Genomic DNA, 14,523 nt, shown 5'->3' with positions numbered 1-14,523 from the left:
GTTGATGACTAATCTAAATCGGAGACTGTTGGATTAAGGTGTCTAACGTATTAACTAAATTGACATAATCTTAGTGAATAAATGTAAAGTTCTTTTGGGTTGCCCTAACAACTAGAAATAGCTAGAATTGATATTAAGAGAGAGCTAAAATGATTTTTTTTAATATATTATATGATTAAGATATTAATGAGACATGGTAAATAGTTAATTTTGAATTAATTAGAAATGGTTTGAATAATTAACTATTAATCAAAATTAATCTGGAATTAATTTGGGATTACTTGGAATTAATTAAATGTGCAATGGGTGAATTGTAATTACTCAATAATTGAACAATAGAAGCAATTCTAGAACCATGCATGAGTATGGACGATTATGGATGACTTTCTAGGGTTTCTGGAAGCCTCTTGGTTGCTGATAAGGGAAAGGATTTGAACTGTGGATTAAATCTAATATTTAATTGTTCAAATCTTAATTTATCTGCAAGTTATCTAAACTATAAATAGAACATTTGGGCATCTAAATTTCGTGGTACATCATACGTAGAAGGTGGAGAACGAAGTTCTCTTCTTCCAACCTCTCATTTTGTTTTTCTTATGTACTAGGGTTTTGGGTGTGAAACGTTAGAGACATTTATACTATTGGATGTTAGCTTTCCATGGAGCATTTGTAGAACTCAAGAGATTTTGTTGCTATATTCGATTATAGCAAAAAGCATGTGTTTCTTTCCATGTGATTTTTTATTTACATAGATTAATTTAGGTTTTTCAAAGTATGTTGCTATTATGAGAAATGTCATAGATTTCTAGGTTGCATGTGCCCATAATTTTTTATTTGAAAATTCCGATGTACAAATCATGTTTGATTATTATTATTATTGTAACCTAGAAAACCTATCATAAAGAATGAACAAGCCCTAGGGCTTAAGTGCTTTTATATAGCAAGAAAACGCTAGAATCCCATCAAGCCCATGGGTTGGCAACTCTACAACAAAAACCCGCAAATCAAAAAGATTTGAACGTTGTATAGCAATACAAAAGAAGATGATGACCTAATCAAATGTAACCACAACACTTCTTGCGATGGCAATGGCGACAAGATATCAAAAGCTTTATGGAAACTGTATCTTCAAGTTTCATCCATCCGAACCTTTAAAAATCGCCCTTATAAATCAAACGACGAAAATTCGAGGCATTGGTGATGACAAAGGATTTAGTAAAAAAAATAGACAAAAAAGAAAGGAAGTCGGCAAGTATTTGGGGATGAAGGTGGAGGTGTTGGAGTAGAGTTGCTTCGGTGCTATTGAGCAAGAAGGTAGTTGGTCTTCTAAAGGAAAGAGTGTGTATGAATATTGGAGCATCCGGAGGAAACGCATTGGGAATATGGAGGCTTCAATCGATTACAATAGATGGAACAAATAGATTGGAGGATAGCAAAGATGAGACGATGACAACGCAAAAAGCATAAGCCGCAGCTCCATACCCCAAACCGGCTTATGCAAATTAATGTTCATAAGCCAAAGATCTTTTATTGTATAAATAATAACAACTAAACATATTAATTAAAAAGGTCTATATTGATATTTTGTTAATACCACGTTGATAAACATGACATACATCGGCCAAATCATCAATTTTATTATTAACCATATTAGAAGTTTCTGATTTTTTTATGAAGTATATAAACGTTCAGAAAAAACCCATGTTTATGGTTTAGTTTAGTAGTGAATTGACCTTTGACCAAAAAGGAATCAACCAAGACCCTATCGGGCGGTTACCGCTGGTTTCCTATAAATACCATACTCATTCCACAACCCCCCCTGCAACAAACAACCCAATCAAATGACAACCAACATCGACACTCTATGGCTTTTTGCCCTCTCCTCTAAATGCACTACCATCAATTTTTTCTTCATTTTTGCTCTTGCCTGTTTCATTAACTTATTCTTCCAATGGTCCAAACACAAATCTACCATCCCCGGTCCCAGAGGCTTCCCTTTCATTGGCAGCATGCACCTCATGTCTGGCCTCGCTCACCGTAAGATCGCCACCGCTGCACAGTCCTGCCGTGCCAACCGCTTAATGGCCTTTAGCTTGGGCGAAACGCGTGTGATCGTCACTTGCAACCCTGACGTCGCCAAGGATATCCTTAACAGCCCTGCTTTTGCCGACCGTCCTATCAAGGAGTCTGCGTACAGCTTGATGTTCAACCGAGGCATTGGGTTCGCGCCTTATGGCGTTTACTGGCGGACGTTACGAAGGATTGCAGCCACGCATCTCTTTTGTCCGAAACAAATCAAAGTCTCTGAAGAGCAGAGGATGGTGATTTGTTATCAGATGGTGGAGATGTTTCATCATAAACAGCAGCAAAGAGGACCGAACTCTGTATGTGTTCGCGAATTGCTCAAGCGAGCTTCTCTCAGTAACATGATGTGCTCTGTGTTTGGAAGACGATACCGACTGGATTCAAATGATGTCGAGTCCGTGGAGATGAGAGAGCTTGTGGATGAAGGATATGAGCTTTTGGGTATGCTCAACTGGACAGATCACCTTCCATGGTTGGCTGATTTTGATTTGCAAGGGATTCGTTCCAGGTGCTCCAAACTCGTTCCCAAAGTAAACCGGTTTGTCAAACAGATCATTGACGAACACCGAGGTCAACTGGTTCCACTCAACGGTGACTTCACCGACGTCTTGTTATCACTTGAAGGATCCGATATATTATCTGAATCGGATATGATCGCGGTACTCTGGGTAAGCAGCTGACCTTATTTGCTTACGAACGAAGAAACACACACAATATATATATATATATATATATATATATATATATATATATATATATATATATATATATATATATATATATACACACGAAATCATTAGATTTCTATTCAACGGAGGAAAATACAAAGAAAACCTTTTTGAAAAAAGAAAAAGAAAATAAAATAATTACACTCCAAAACTCTACTATCCAGTTATGGCGGCAGTCTTTGACCTATTCCATTTTTCACTAGACTATATTTAGAAATTTAATGATATAAATAGTAATATTTTGAGACTATAATAAAACCCTTTTAGGGTGAGGTTTGTCGAATAATTAATTACAAAAATACGCACACCACATGTATATTAATATATATATATATATATATATATATATATATATATTAATTAATATATAATCTACTTGATCGATTATTGACGTACGAACGACAGGAAATGATATTCAGAGGCACCGACACGGTAGCAGTGCTGATGGAATGGATCCTCGCAAGGTTGGTGCTTCATCTGGATGTTCAATCAAAGCTCCAAGACGAGCTTCGGAGGGTCGTCGGGAGGTCACGTGTGGTGACCGAATCTGACGTCACCCATTTGGTGTATCTTCAGGCGGTGGTGAAAGAAGTTCTGAGGCTACACCCACCAGGCCCACTTCTTTCGTGGGCTCGTCTAGCCATCAAGGACACCACCATCGACGGTCATGACGTAGCAGCAGGGACTACGGCTATGGTTAACATGTGGGCCATCTGCCGGGACCCACAAATCTGGAAAGAGCCCTTACAGTTTCGACCAGAAAGGTTTATAATTGAGGCGGAAGGATTGATGAATACGTCGGTGATGGGATCTGATTTAAGGCTGGCGCCGTTTGGATCGGGTAGGCGAAGTTGTCCGGGGAAGAGTCTTGGGATGACGACGGTTACCTTTTGGGTGGCTTCCCTGTTGCAGGAGTTTGAGTTTGGGAGGAGTGAATGTGATGGATACAACGTTGACTTGTCAGAGGTATTGAAGCTTTCTTGTGAAATGGCGAACCCGCTTACACTCACCTTGCGACCGAGTCCCAGTAGACCTATCCCTGCTGCTTCCTCCAGACGTTAAGAAAATACACAATTAAAAAAAAAAAAAAGACTTGACTCGGTGGCTATTATTATCGATCGTTATGTTTAATAAGAATTTCTAGTTTTTGTAAATTGAGATTATAAGTGTATGTATATAGCATGTCGAATTCAATGAGTGTTATAATATATATATATATATATATATATATATATATATATATATATATATATATATATATATAGGGTTAGGTTCATGTGAGACGACCTAATTTTGTGAGACCGTGAGACGTATTTTTTTATTTTTTTATTTTTTTTATTTTTTTTTATTTTTTTTAGTTAATTCAAGTTCCGAAAATAATATTTAAAAAAAGAATTTTTGGAGTTTTCTATTTATTTTGCATTTTAAAATTATTTTTTAGAATATGTACAGTATAATATTCTATTAGAATATTTCACGTATTTTTCAAAAAAATTGGATTTTTTATTTTATTTTATTTTATTTTATTTTATTTTATTTTTTTTAGTTAATTCAAGTTCCGAAAATAATATTTAAAAAAAGAATTTTTAGATTTTTCCATTTATTTTGCATTTTAAAATTATTTTTTAGAATATGTCAGTGTAATATTCTATTAGAATATTTCACGTATTTTTCAAAAAAAACGGGATTTTTTTTTATTTTTTTTATTTTTTTTAGTTAATTCTAGTTCCGAAAATAATATTTAAAAAAAGAATTTTTGGATTTTTCCATTTATTTTGCATTTTAAAATTATTTTTAGATTTGGTCTTACGGTCTCACAAAATTAGAATGGTCTCAAATGAACCTGAACCTATATATATATATATATATATATATATATATATATATATATATATATATATATATATATATATATATATATATATATATATATATAGAGAGAGAGAGAGAGGTAGGTTCAAATGTTTACAGCAACTATTGTGTGTATGTATGCACCAATGAGAATTGAGAAAATAATAAATCATTAAATAAATCATGTAAGGGTATTATAGTAATATTTGCATATTTAATTATGGTAATTCATTAACTTTCTAAAACCTAATCTTCTCCCCTCTTTATATTTAAACGATCGGCCTCAAAAATCTGTCGCCTCACCTCAACCGGCAACTTCACTGCCGCTCCTCTACCAGCCGACTATCACTCCCTTATTTGACACTCCGAAGGGTCAAACCTCCGAGGATCAAAGAAGAGAGGAGGGAAGGATATATATCGCCCCTTCACCGACGATGATGGTGTCGCATCCAACGAGAAAAACCTCCACTTCTTTATTGTGCGTGTGATCGGACCGTCACAACCATCATTTCCGTCCGCTGTCATCGATCTAAACCATTTCAATCAGCCTTCATCTTCCAGATTTTCGTTTCAGTTTGAACACCGATGGATGATTGATTAGAGATAACTTCAACACGAATCTTGAAGAGGAAGGGGTTCAATTTGAAGACAGGGGTATAACCGAATAATGTAAAACAAATTAAACACCAATCAGGATGAGGTTTGATTCTTATCTCCTTCGTAGCCGACATTCTATTCACTACATCAGTTGAACAATTTGATTTTCAATTGCTTTTCAAGTTTCTATTAATTCTCAGGTTCAATTTTTCTTGCATCTTTATCTTGTACTCAATAATTAACTTAAACATGTTAGGCTTGATGTAATTTCCCAAATAAAGTTAACCCGATTCCAAATCTTTTATAATAAAATGTTTGTCAACTTATTTTTGTTGCTGATCTTGTATATTGTAGGTATACCTTCAGAATCTGGTCTTCAAAATTCTGCCTTTAAAGTGTTTGTGAAAAGTCATCAACGAATGAGAGTGACAATGAGTGCACTCTATAAGGGGTTCCATTCTTGAAGCATTATTCAAAGCATGTGAATATGAGGCCTTTACAAAGCAGCATTATCGCGAGCTGTGAGGCATGAGTAAATCTGAACAAAAAGAAAGTTGACTCAGTAAAAGCCTGAATTGGAGAAATATGCAGACTTTTATACCTTTTTGTGAAAGGAGCAGAGAAAACTTGAAGTAAACCCACGATTGCATCCGACAATGGGAAAATGTTGACATATCTTTTACTGATGCACATGTAAGTCTTTGTTATTATTCATTGATTCTTTTTCTACATAGAATGCTATGAATGGAGTAGCATATGATTGATTTGTATGATATTTGTGAATAGCCTGTTAATAAACACGCCATGTAGGGGTGTTTTTCTTTCTTCATTGGAGAATAAGGCTGTAATATGTTTTTGAAGTCTGTAAATATAGCTTGCTCAAGGCTTGTTTTCATGTTAGTATGAATGTCATTCAGTTTGGATTTAGAATGTAAAAAACAATAAACATGTGTAAAATAGCGATTCTGGTAGAATATTCAAAACCATTATGCAAGAATAGTTTATTCTGTAAGAATATTTATTGATGTATTCTGATAGAATTGTAGTTAATTGTTTATATGTTTAATGTGCGGTTGTTACAAGTGTATCACTACAAAGAAATGGCTTGAAGAATGACTTGAAGACCTGATGGGAAAAGCTTGAAGAATGAATTAAAGAATGATCACACTCATACAATGTAATTAAGAATGTTGTTATTTTTTAGGAATTACACTTGTTATTTATTCAGAATGTTGTTATTATCCAATGAATCACAATCATACAATGTAATTATTTGGTATATTATTAGCTCAAGAATCGATTTTGTGTATTCTTTCTGAATGTATTTAGTAGTTTATGATTGACATTCTGTCATTCTGACAGAATAAAATCGAAAATATATTTACTAGTTCATGGTTGGCATTCTATCATTCTGACAGAATAAAATCGGAAAATATATTTACTAGTTTATGGTTGACATTTTATCATTCTGACAGAATAAAATCGGATTTTTAAATTTGAATTAATTTAAAATATTCATATTTTTTAAAATAAAAGAATTAATTATCCCTAAAAATCCGAAAATTTCCTTTTTTAATATAGGTTAATTGACTAAACTGCCCTTATGCTGAAATTAGTGTGATTATATGGTACATGTTATCATATTCTAATATCATAGACCCTCAGATCATAACCTTTGATTCTATTTCATCCGGTGGTCCAGATCTGTGCATTCTGACACACAATAGTTAGTAAAAACAAAATAACCTAAGCCTATATATATATATATATATATATATATATATATATATATATATATATATATAAAAGTTTGATTAAGCAAACCAAATGGGTCGTCTCCATCTGTTTGTTAAGTAATCAAGTTATATATATATATATATATATATATATATATATATATATATATATATATATATATATATATATATATATATATATATACTAGTTGTTTACCCGTGCCAAGCGACGGGTGCGAATAATTTCTTTCGGTAATTATTTCTATTTGGAATCATGTATAATTCGACACCCAACTTTGACAAGAAAGTAATAAAAAGGTAAACTACTAACAATGAAATCTAATTTGCTTCAGAGGATGATAACATGTAATTTGGAAACTAACCCGTGTTCCATAAATCAAGATTATAAAAGGAAAATAATAAGATATCTCATGTTCATGAGGACTATTAAATGAATAGATATACTAAATAAAAACGTATTTATATATAATCAGATCTACACATTTTTTATCTTTATTATACAACCCTTTAATAATATAATTTTTGTTTATATATTAATGCAATCTATTCTATTTTGTTATTATCATTTAAAAATATAGTGATATTTCTTTTCATTATTAATATAAGTCATTATTATCATTTAAAAATATAGTGATATTTCTTTTCATTATTAATATAAGTCATGGAGCGTTTTTAATAAATTATATATTTTAATTAATTTACATGGATTGGAAATAATTGATTTTTTTAAAATGACGTATGTGATCTCTTGTTCTTGACATCTTAACTTTTTATTTTTTTTCATATTGTTGCGACTGTGTTGATTTATTTCAATAAAAATCAATCACACTTTTCACATGAACCATTTTTACACAATTTCATACTTTTATGATTGTTAAAAGATGAAATAAATACACATTTTTTTGTTTAAAACACTATCAAACCACCAATAAATTTAAACACGATGATAAATCTACACATTCAAAAGATATTTGACCACAAATTCAAAGACAAATATAAAGAGTAAACAACTTTCAACGCAGTTATTATTAAAATTTAAGAGTACAATCTTTACTTTTATACAGATACAGCAATTTACGTATTGAACAATGACTTCAAATCTTCCATAATATTGATACATTTGATTATAGAACTGCAAGAATTTTATATTTTCATCTTCCAATTTATGTGAATTGTAAAAAAGCAAACCATACAATTAAAAAAGTATAACGTATTAATTTACCCAGACAAATAACACATTAACTCAGTCATCTTGTTATTATAAAAGAATATATAAATAATTTTCAAACAAAATTTGAACTTATAAACATAGAAACTGAAGTTGGGGTCTTTCTTGTCCAAATTTATCTCGTTTCTTTCTTGTCTTCTCATCGTCTTCAACTCCCAGTAGAATAGTGGCAAATTTAGGTATTTTGGGGTCGATTTCAGTTTTACTGGTCTTTTTTGTTAGTTTTTTTGTTCAAATTTAGGTATTTTGGGATCTGTTTCAGTTCTATCGTTTTAGTTTCACTTTAATTGATTTTGATGTTCATGTTTTCATTTGAGCTGACCCGCTCAATGATATTAGTCAGTTTTCGGCAAATCATCAAATTACAAGTTTATAAAAAAAATCACTGGTAGACTCTTTCGGGAATGGCTTCTTTCCTGCATTTAGTTTTGCTTTAAGTAGACGGTGGATAATTTTTCTCTCGAAAAATAGTTTATTCTCAACGATTAGTTTCTTTTTGCAAAATATGATTCGGTTTATCAATAGACTTTGAGGTTTCTAATTTTTCTTATAGATGGTCTAGTTTTTAATTTTTCAAAAAAATTTTATTTTCAGCAATTAGTTTTACTTTCACCAAGGTAGATCCGAATTAAACAAATCATTTTTAAAATAGATGTTGCGGTTTCTAGATTTTCTTAACCGGGGATATATGGTTTTGCTTTCGCATGTTATGTGAAGCCTACACAACACTAAATGAATAGTTTTTTTTTTCAGGTTATTATTTCATTTCAACAAATTGTTTCATTTCACCAAATAGTTTTGTTTCAATGATTAGGGTTTAGTTTTAATGGTTTTGTGCAAAACCCCGATGCCAATTAAAGTTTGGTCTATTCGGTTGGTCTTAATCATTTTTTTATTCGATATTTTGTTAACATATGATTTGAAATCTTATAGTTGTCTTTTGGTCAATATCCCTAAAACCTTTGATTTGTTTAATGGCATTTCTAAACAGCCCCGTTAAACCACAAACAAATGAAACAAATATTATATAAGCATAAGATGAAAACATAAAAAAAATGTTTAGAATTGAATTCAGTGGTTTACAGAGCCAAATCATCTAAGCAATATGCTTTTATTGCATTCTCTAGGATACCAGAATACATATTTTGTTTTGTTTTTTTACCAAGACAACGATAAGTTGAAAAATAATACCAAACAGTCTATAGATACATTTTTTTTACCAAAAGAACCTGACTTTTTCGGTTCTATAACCTAACCTGGTTCTTTTTGGTTCTATCGGTCAACTTGTAAAAACAGCAAAGCATTTATCCGAACCAGTCAAAAATAACAATGTACTTTTGCCATTGCTAGAGCAATCATAAATAATAGCAGGGACATAAATGTCCGAAACAAAACTACAACGGATTTATACAAACAATAATATATAGTTGATTAGCATCTAGGAGCAAAAATAGAGTTTCACTAAGCAACCAATTATGACATCAAACTTTGGAATCGCAAACCTTCAAAGAAAAATAGGAAGCAAAAACCAGTTGTGTACATTGCATATATTGCAGATAGAGTGATCAGCGAGCAACCGAGTGTATCAATGCAAAAAAAATTAAAAAAAACTAAAAAAACTTAGAATAAAACCCAATGAATGTAGTTCCAGTGTGATCTGATTTATCAATGCATGGGTAAAGCATTGAAAAATAAAATACTTAACAAAACAAACATATGTTTTGTTACGTTTTAGGATTAAACAATTATCAAATTTCTAAAAGGCGACATTAACCTCCTGTTCTAGTGTCCATCCTTCCCATTTTGGACAATTATACCCTTGTCATCCAAAAGTTCTAAAATCTCAGTCTAAGCTAATCAGACAGATGTTACTTCTGCCTCATTAACACCTAGCTCTTGTTTGTTTCTGGCAGCTTGTTAGCAACAATCTTCTGCTAAAGAAAAAGAAAAAAAAGATAATTAAAGCTTCTTAAATCGAACTATTAAGTCTATATGTTAAAAGCACAAAAACATTTCAAAATAAAGAACCTATTTAAAATAAGCATTCACAATTCAAAAACTAAAAGGACCCGGTCTAATTTAATTTAGAGGAATCTCCATGGATCATGGTTCATCTATAGGTCCTGTTACAGAGAAAATGATAGGGATCAATAAAACGTTTCCTAGCAAAAGGCATCTATATTTGAGTTCCAATTAAGATTTGTAATATCTAGAGTCATTTGAAGATCACAATGTGTCACACCCCCAAACCAGAACGGCTGAAACGTTCGGGGGCGGAGGACTTCATGTAAGTATCACAACACATGCAATATAGTAATCAAAGTACAAACAACCATTGCATTAATAAGTATAAGTTTTACATAAGTGTTTAAACATTACATATTCAAACACCAAAGTAGGTACAGTAGAAGACATGAGTCGCAGTACGGTACTAGGTAGTCTTCTCAAAAGCTTCAGGAGTGTACATGTCTACTGGATTCCTGAGAATACAAGTTATTTTGAAAGAGTAGATCAGCATTTAAGTTGGTGAGTTCATAAGTATTTTAATTCTATAAGTATACTCTTAGTTCTTCGAAAAGTTCACTGGTTCCTCCAGAAAATCCTATATTTCCTGAGGTGATAAACTGATAACCTCAATAGTTCCCTCTGCAATTACTTAGTTTATACTAATTATATATAACCTAATATGGAATGGACAGTTAAATGGGTGTATCTGCCCTAAGCCCACAACCAAACAAGGAACAGGAAGTAAGGCGGAAGTCACACATTTCACTGTTAATCGGAAATTATTTATGTATAACTCTGATGTAAAGACTAAGGAATTATAGAATTAACCACTGAAGGTCCTTTATGTTAACGTAGTTTAATCCCATAAACCGTTTCATTTGTAAACGTAGTTTAATCCCATAAACCGTTTCATTTGTAAAAGTGGTTTAATCCCATAAACCGTTTCATTTGTAAAAGTAGTTTAATCCCATAAACCGTTTCTTTTGTAAAAGTAGTTTAATCCCATAAACCGTTTCATTTGTAAAAGTATTCTTAGTTATATCCGTTCTACAGTAAAACATTAGTATTAATCCTGGAAAATATTATATTATCCATAATACTGCTTTGTGGTTTTAAATGTTCCAAAACCAAAAGTACAAGTATATTTGCCATACTTGATTTCATGATACGTAGTTTTTACTATAAGTAAAAACTAACAGAAGGTATATTTGGTCAGGATGTAATTATCTTTTCTTACTGTTTTAAGAGAAGTATATTACTTAGTAATTTACTCGTTGTTTTATCCATGTGAGTTCTATTAACCATACTAATATGACTGATGTGCCTGATGCGACGTTCTTCAGGCGTCGGAAACGATATGATATTTGACACCCTAGGCCTGCCGGCCAAACTGTAGCGAACAGTGAAGGTGTGGGATTGTCAGTCCCATATAGATCTATACACAAATTCACGCCCTCCCTACAGGAGATTCTGGTTAATAAGTCAGGACTTAAGGTCGTACTTAGATAAGTACACCATGAAGAGTCTCACAAATTTATTGTTTCAACGAGATTTACGATGTATTATTACCCCGTGATTGCTAACCCTAGTACTCTGTATTGTACCCTTGTTAATGCAAACCCGGTATGATGTATTATTACCTCGTGATTGCTAACCCTGGTACTCTGTATTGTACCCTTGTTAATGCAAACCCGGTACGATGTATTATTACTTCTTTAATATATTATCCATATACTAAAAGTATTATACATATCCTGGTATAGGTAAATGAAATGTTGGTACTTTCCTTGGAATGTGAATCATACTTGTATATTTAGTTTTAAATAATAAATTATACCTATTATAATTTATATGTTCTATCTGATTAGCATGATTTCTCATGGATGAACACTTTTGCTTAGCATGATACAAAGGTAATGATACCGAATGAAGTAACTTTTTATATTCATATATGTATAATATACATATAATTAAGAAGGAAACGACCTTCGGACAAAAGACACCACCTTAATTCCACATCCAAACAAGGAAAAGGAAATAAGACAATTCATTAGTCCTAAGCCCTTCAAATCTTATTTATATATTTATACATATATAAACATGATTTTGGCAATTATAATTTGAAATAGTTTATAAAACCTTTTTCAAAGAATTTAACCGTATTAAACGAGTTTACATGACTTTAAAGATTTAACATGGCTTTAAGTCATTTTGGAAGTATTTGGTAATCCTTAAAAGCATAAGGAAATCCTTTGTGTAATTATTATATCATACAATTATTAACACAATTTAAATTGTGTTCAACTTGTATTTCCCCCCTAAAAAGCATATAAAACCATTTAATAAGGTATATTATAGGGGTATGAACTCACTTGATAAGTGGTGATTTGGGCAGCGTTTCGTTCCTATAGATGATCTTTCTCGAAGAAACCGCGAGTTTTTGATTAAAAACCGGGCTTTACGCAGGCAACACTTCGACTGGAAAGAGGTTAGCTTCTCGAGAATTCCGGGGCTTCGGGGCTTGCTTCGGGTTTTAGATACGATACCGGGGCCTTGGGGGTTGTTTGTGAGGTTATGGAAGTGAAAGGGGTGAAAAAGGAGCAAAAATGGTGTAAAAGTTAAGAACCAGAGGGTCTCGCACCTCCTATTTATAGTCCGAAGTCTCGTACAGGTGGCGAAGGGAAGGAGGAGTCAGCAGCTACATGGCAGCAAGGGAAGAGGGATAGGTGTTCGGTTCGCATGAAGCCACGAGGCCGAAGTCTGAGGCGGTTTGCGAAGCTCAGATAGGAGACACGGTGCGAGGCGCGTGTCGGATCAGGAGAGGGCCGAACTTCGGTCCAATCAGAAGGTGCCACGCGAGACTTCGGTCCAATTAGCAAACGACACGTAGCGGACACGGGGAAGCCTCGCATGTGAGGGTGACGTGGCCGAAGAGGGTCCATGCGATTTTTCCCGGTTTTCCAACATTCCTCGATTTTCGTGCCAAAAACTTGCAAAAATCATAACTTTCGTATACGAGCTCCGTTTTTGGCGTTCTTTATATGCACGCGTAGGTAAAATTATACTCTACGACTTCCGTTTAGACTTCGTCGGCTAGTTTTGAATTTATTTTTAATATTATTATTTTTAACAGACCGGGACAGGAAATCCGTTAAAAATTCATAACTTCTTCATCCGACGTCCGTTTTCGTCTGTGTTTTTACCGTTGTACTACTTTTCACGAGACCTTCGATTCTTGTTTAAGTTGTGTCGGCTAAATATCGATCGATTTATATTTCGAATTTTTAGCTGTCTACTGCTAAACCGAAACTTAGAAAAATCATAACTTCCTCATACGAAGTCAGATTTTTACGTTCTTTTTATGAAAGTTCTCGGTTTAACATATTCTACAACTTTCATTTATATTGTTAAGGCTAAAAAGCCTTTTATCGAAAATTCACTCTTTACACTGAACAGTGTTTTGCCGGTTTTGTCGCGGATCTTCGATTGGTCATAACTTCTTCGTTATAACTCGGATTTCAGTGTTCTTTATATTTTTGGAAACCTTGTTACAATCTCTACCACTTTGTTCATCCCAATTACGATTATTGATCAATTTATTTTTGACCTAATTTGACTGGTGTTACACAATGTATCTGGAAAAACCTTTATAGCATGAGTTGTTCAACCCTTATTTCATTAAAATATCAAAGCACTCTACTGAACCACCTGGAAAACACAAAAGAACCCCAAAACATTAGATTGAAAAAAAGTAAAGTGAAGCAATTACCTAAAGGACTATGGGATGAAGCTGACACGAAAAATTTCCTGTCTTTAGGATAACTTGTTGGTCTTGATTTATCTTTGGGTGAAAATCGCAGGATCATGTAATTTTGGACCGAAAATTTCCGGTAGCTCATCCTCCATTGGATAAGAAGAAGAAGGAGAACCCCACACAAAATCAACCCAACAGTTTGCAGTTTCCACAAAAAAAAAGTAAGAAAGAATCGCTCATTCTCACAGTTGTAAAACATAAATCTACACTTTTTTGTTGTACCCATAAGAAGAAGATCACACACACTTAACAAAATTGTTGGCATCAGATGAGCCGAAGCTTAAGAAGAAAACATTTGACCAAAATTATAAATGGCTATCATACTTTTGCACTGGTTTTCTTCTTATCTTTGTAGTTCGGTTCATAATATAACCTATCAAGATTCAAGAATTTTAAAAACATTAGTAATAGGAATAATAAAAATCAGAAAAATAATAGCAAGAGCTAAAATAGGTA

General features: G+C 32.9%; 1 protein-coding gene across 1 annotated transcript; it reads left to right on the top strand.

The window, feature by feature from the left end:
* Positions 1 to 1,830: 1,830 nt before the first annotated feature.
* LOC145125509 (cytochrome P450 78A9-like) lies at positions 1,831 to 4,222 on the top strand. Its single transcript, XM_079060961.1, has 2 exons — positions 1,831 to 2,753; positions 3,219 to 4,222. The coding sequence occupies exons 1-2, from the start codon at positions 1,842 to 1,844 to the stop codon at positions 3,873 to 3,875; spliced, it is 1,569 nt and encodes a 522-aa protein (XP_078917087.1). The 5' UTR covers positions 1,831 to 1,841; the 3' UTR covers positions 3,876 to 4,222.
* Positions 4,223 to 14,523: the final 10,301 nt, after the last annotated feature.

Source organism: Lactuca virosa, chromosome 7 (genome assembly GCF_052849685.1).
Source record: "Lactuca virosa cultivar CGN04683 chromosome 7, Lactuca_virosa_CGN04683_v6, whole genome shotgun sequence".
Taxonomy (NCBI): domain Eukaryota; kingdom Viridiplantae; phylum Streptophyta; class Magnoliopsida; order Asterales; family Asteraceae; genus Lactuca; species Lactuca virosa.
Note: the sequence above shows the minus strand (reverse complement) of the source record. Positions and strands in the feature narration are given on the sequence as shown.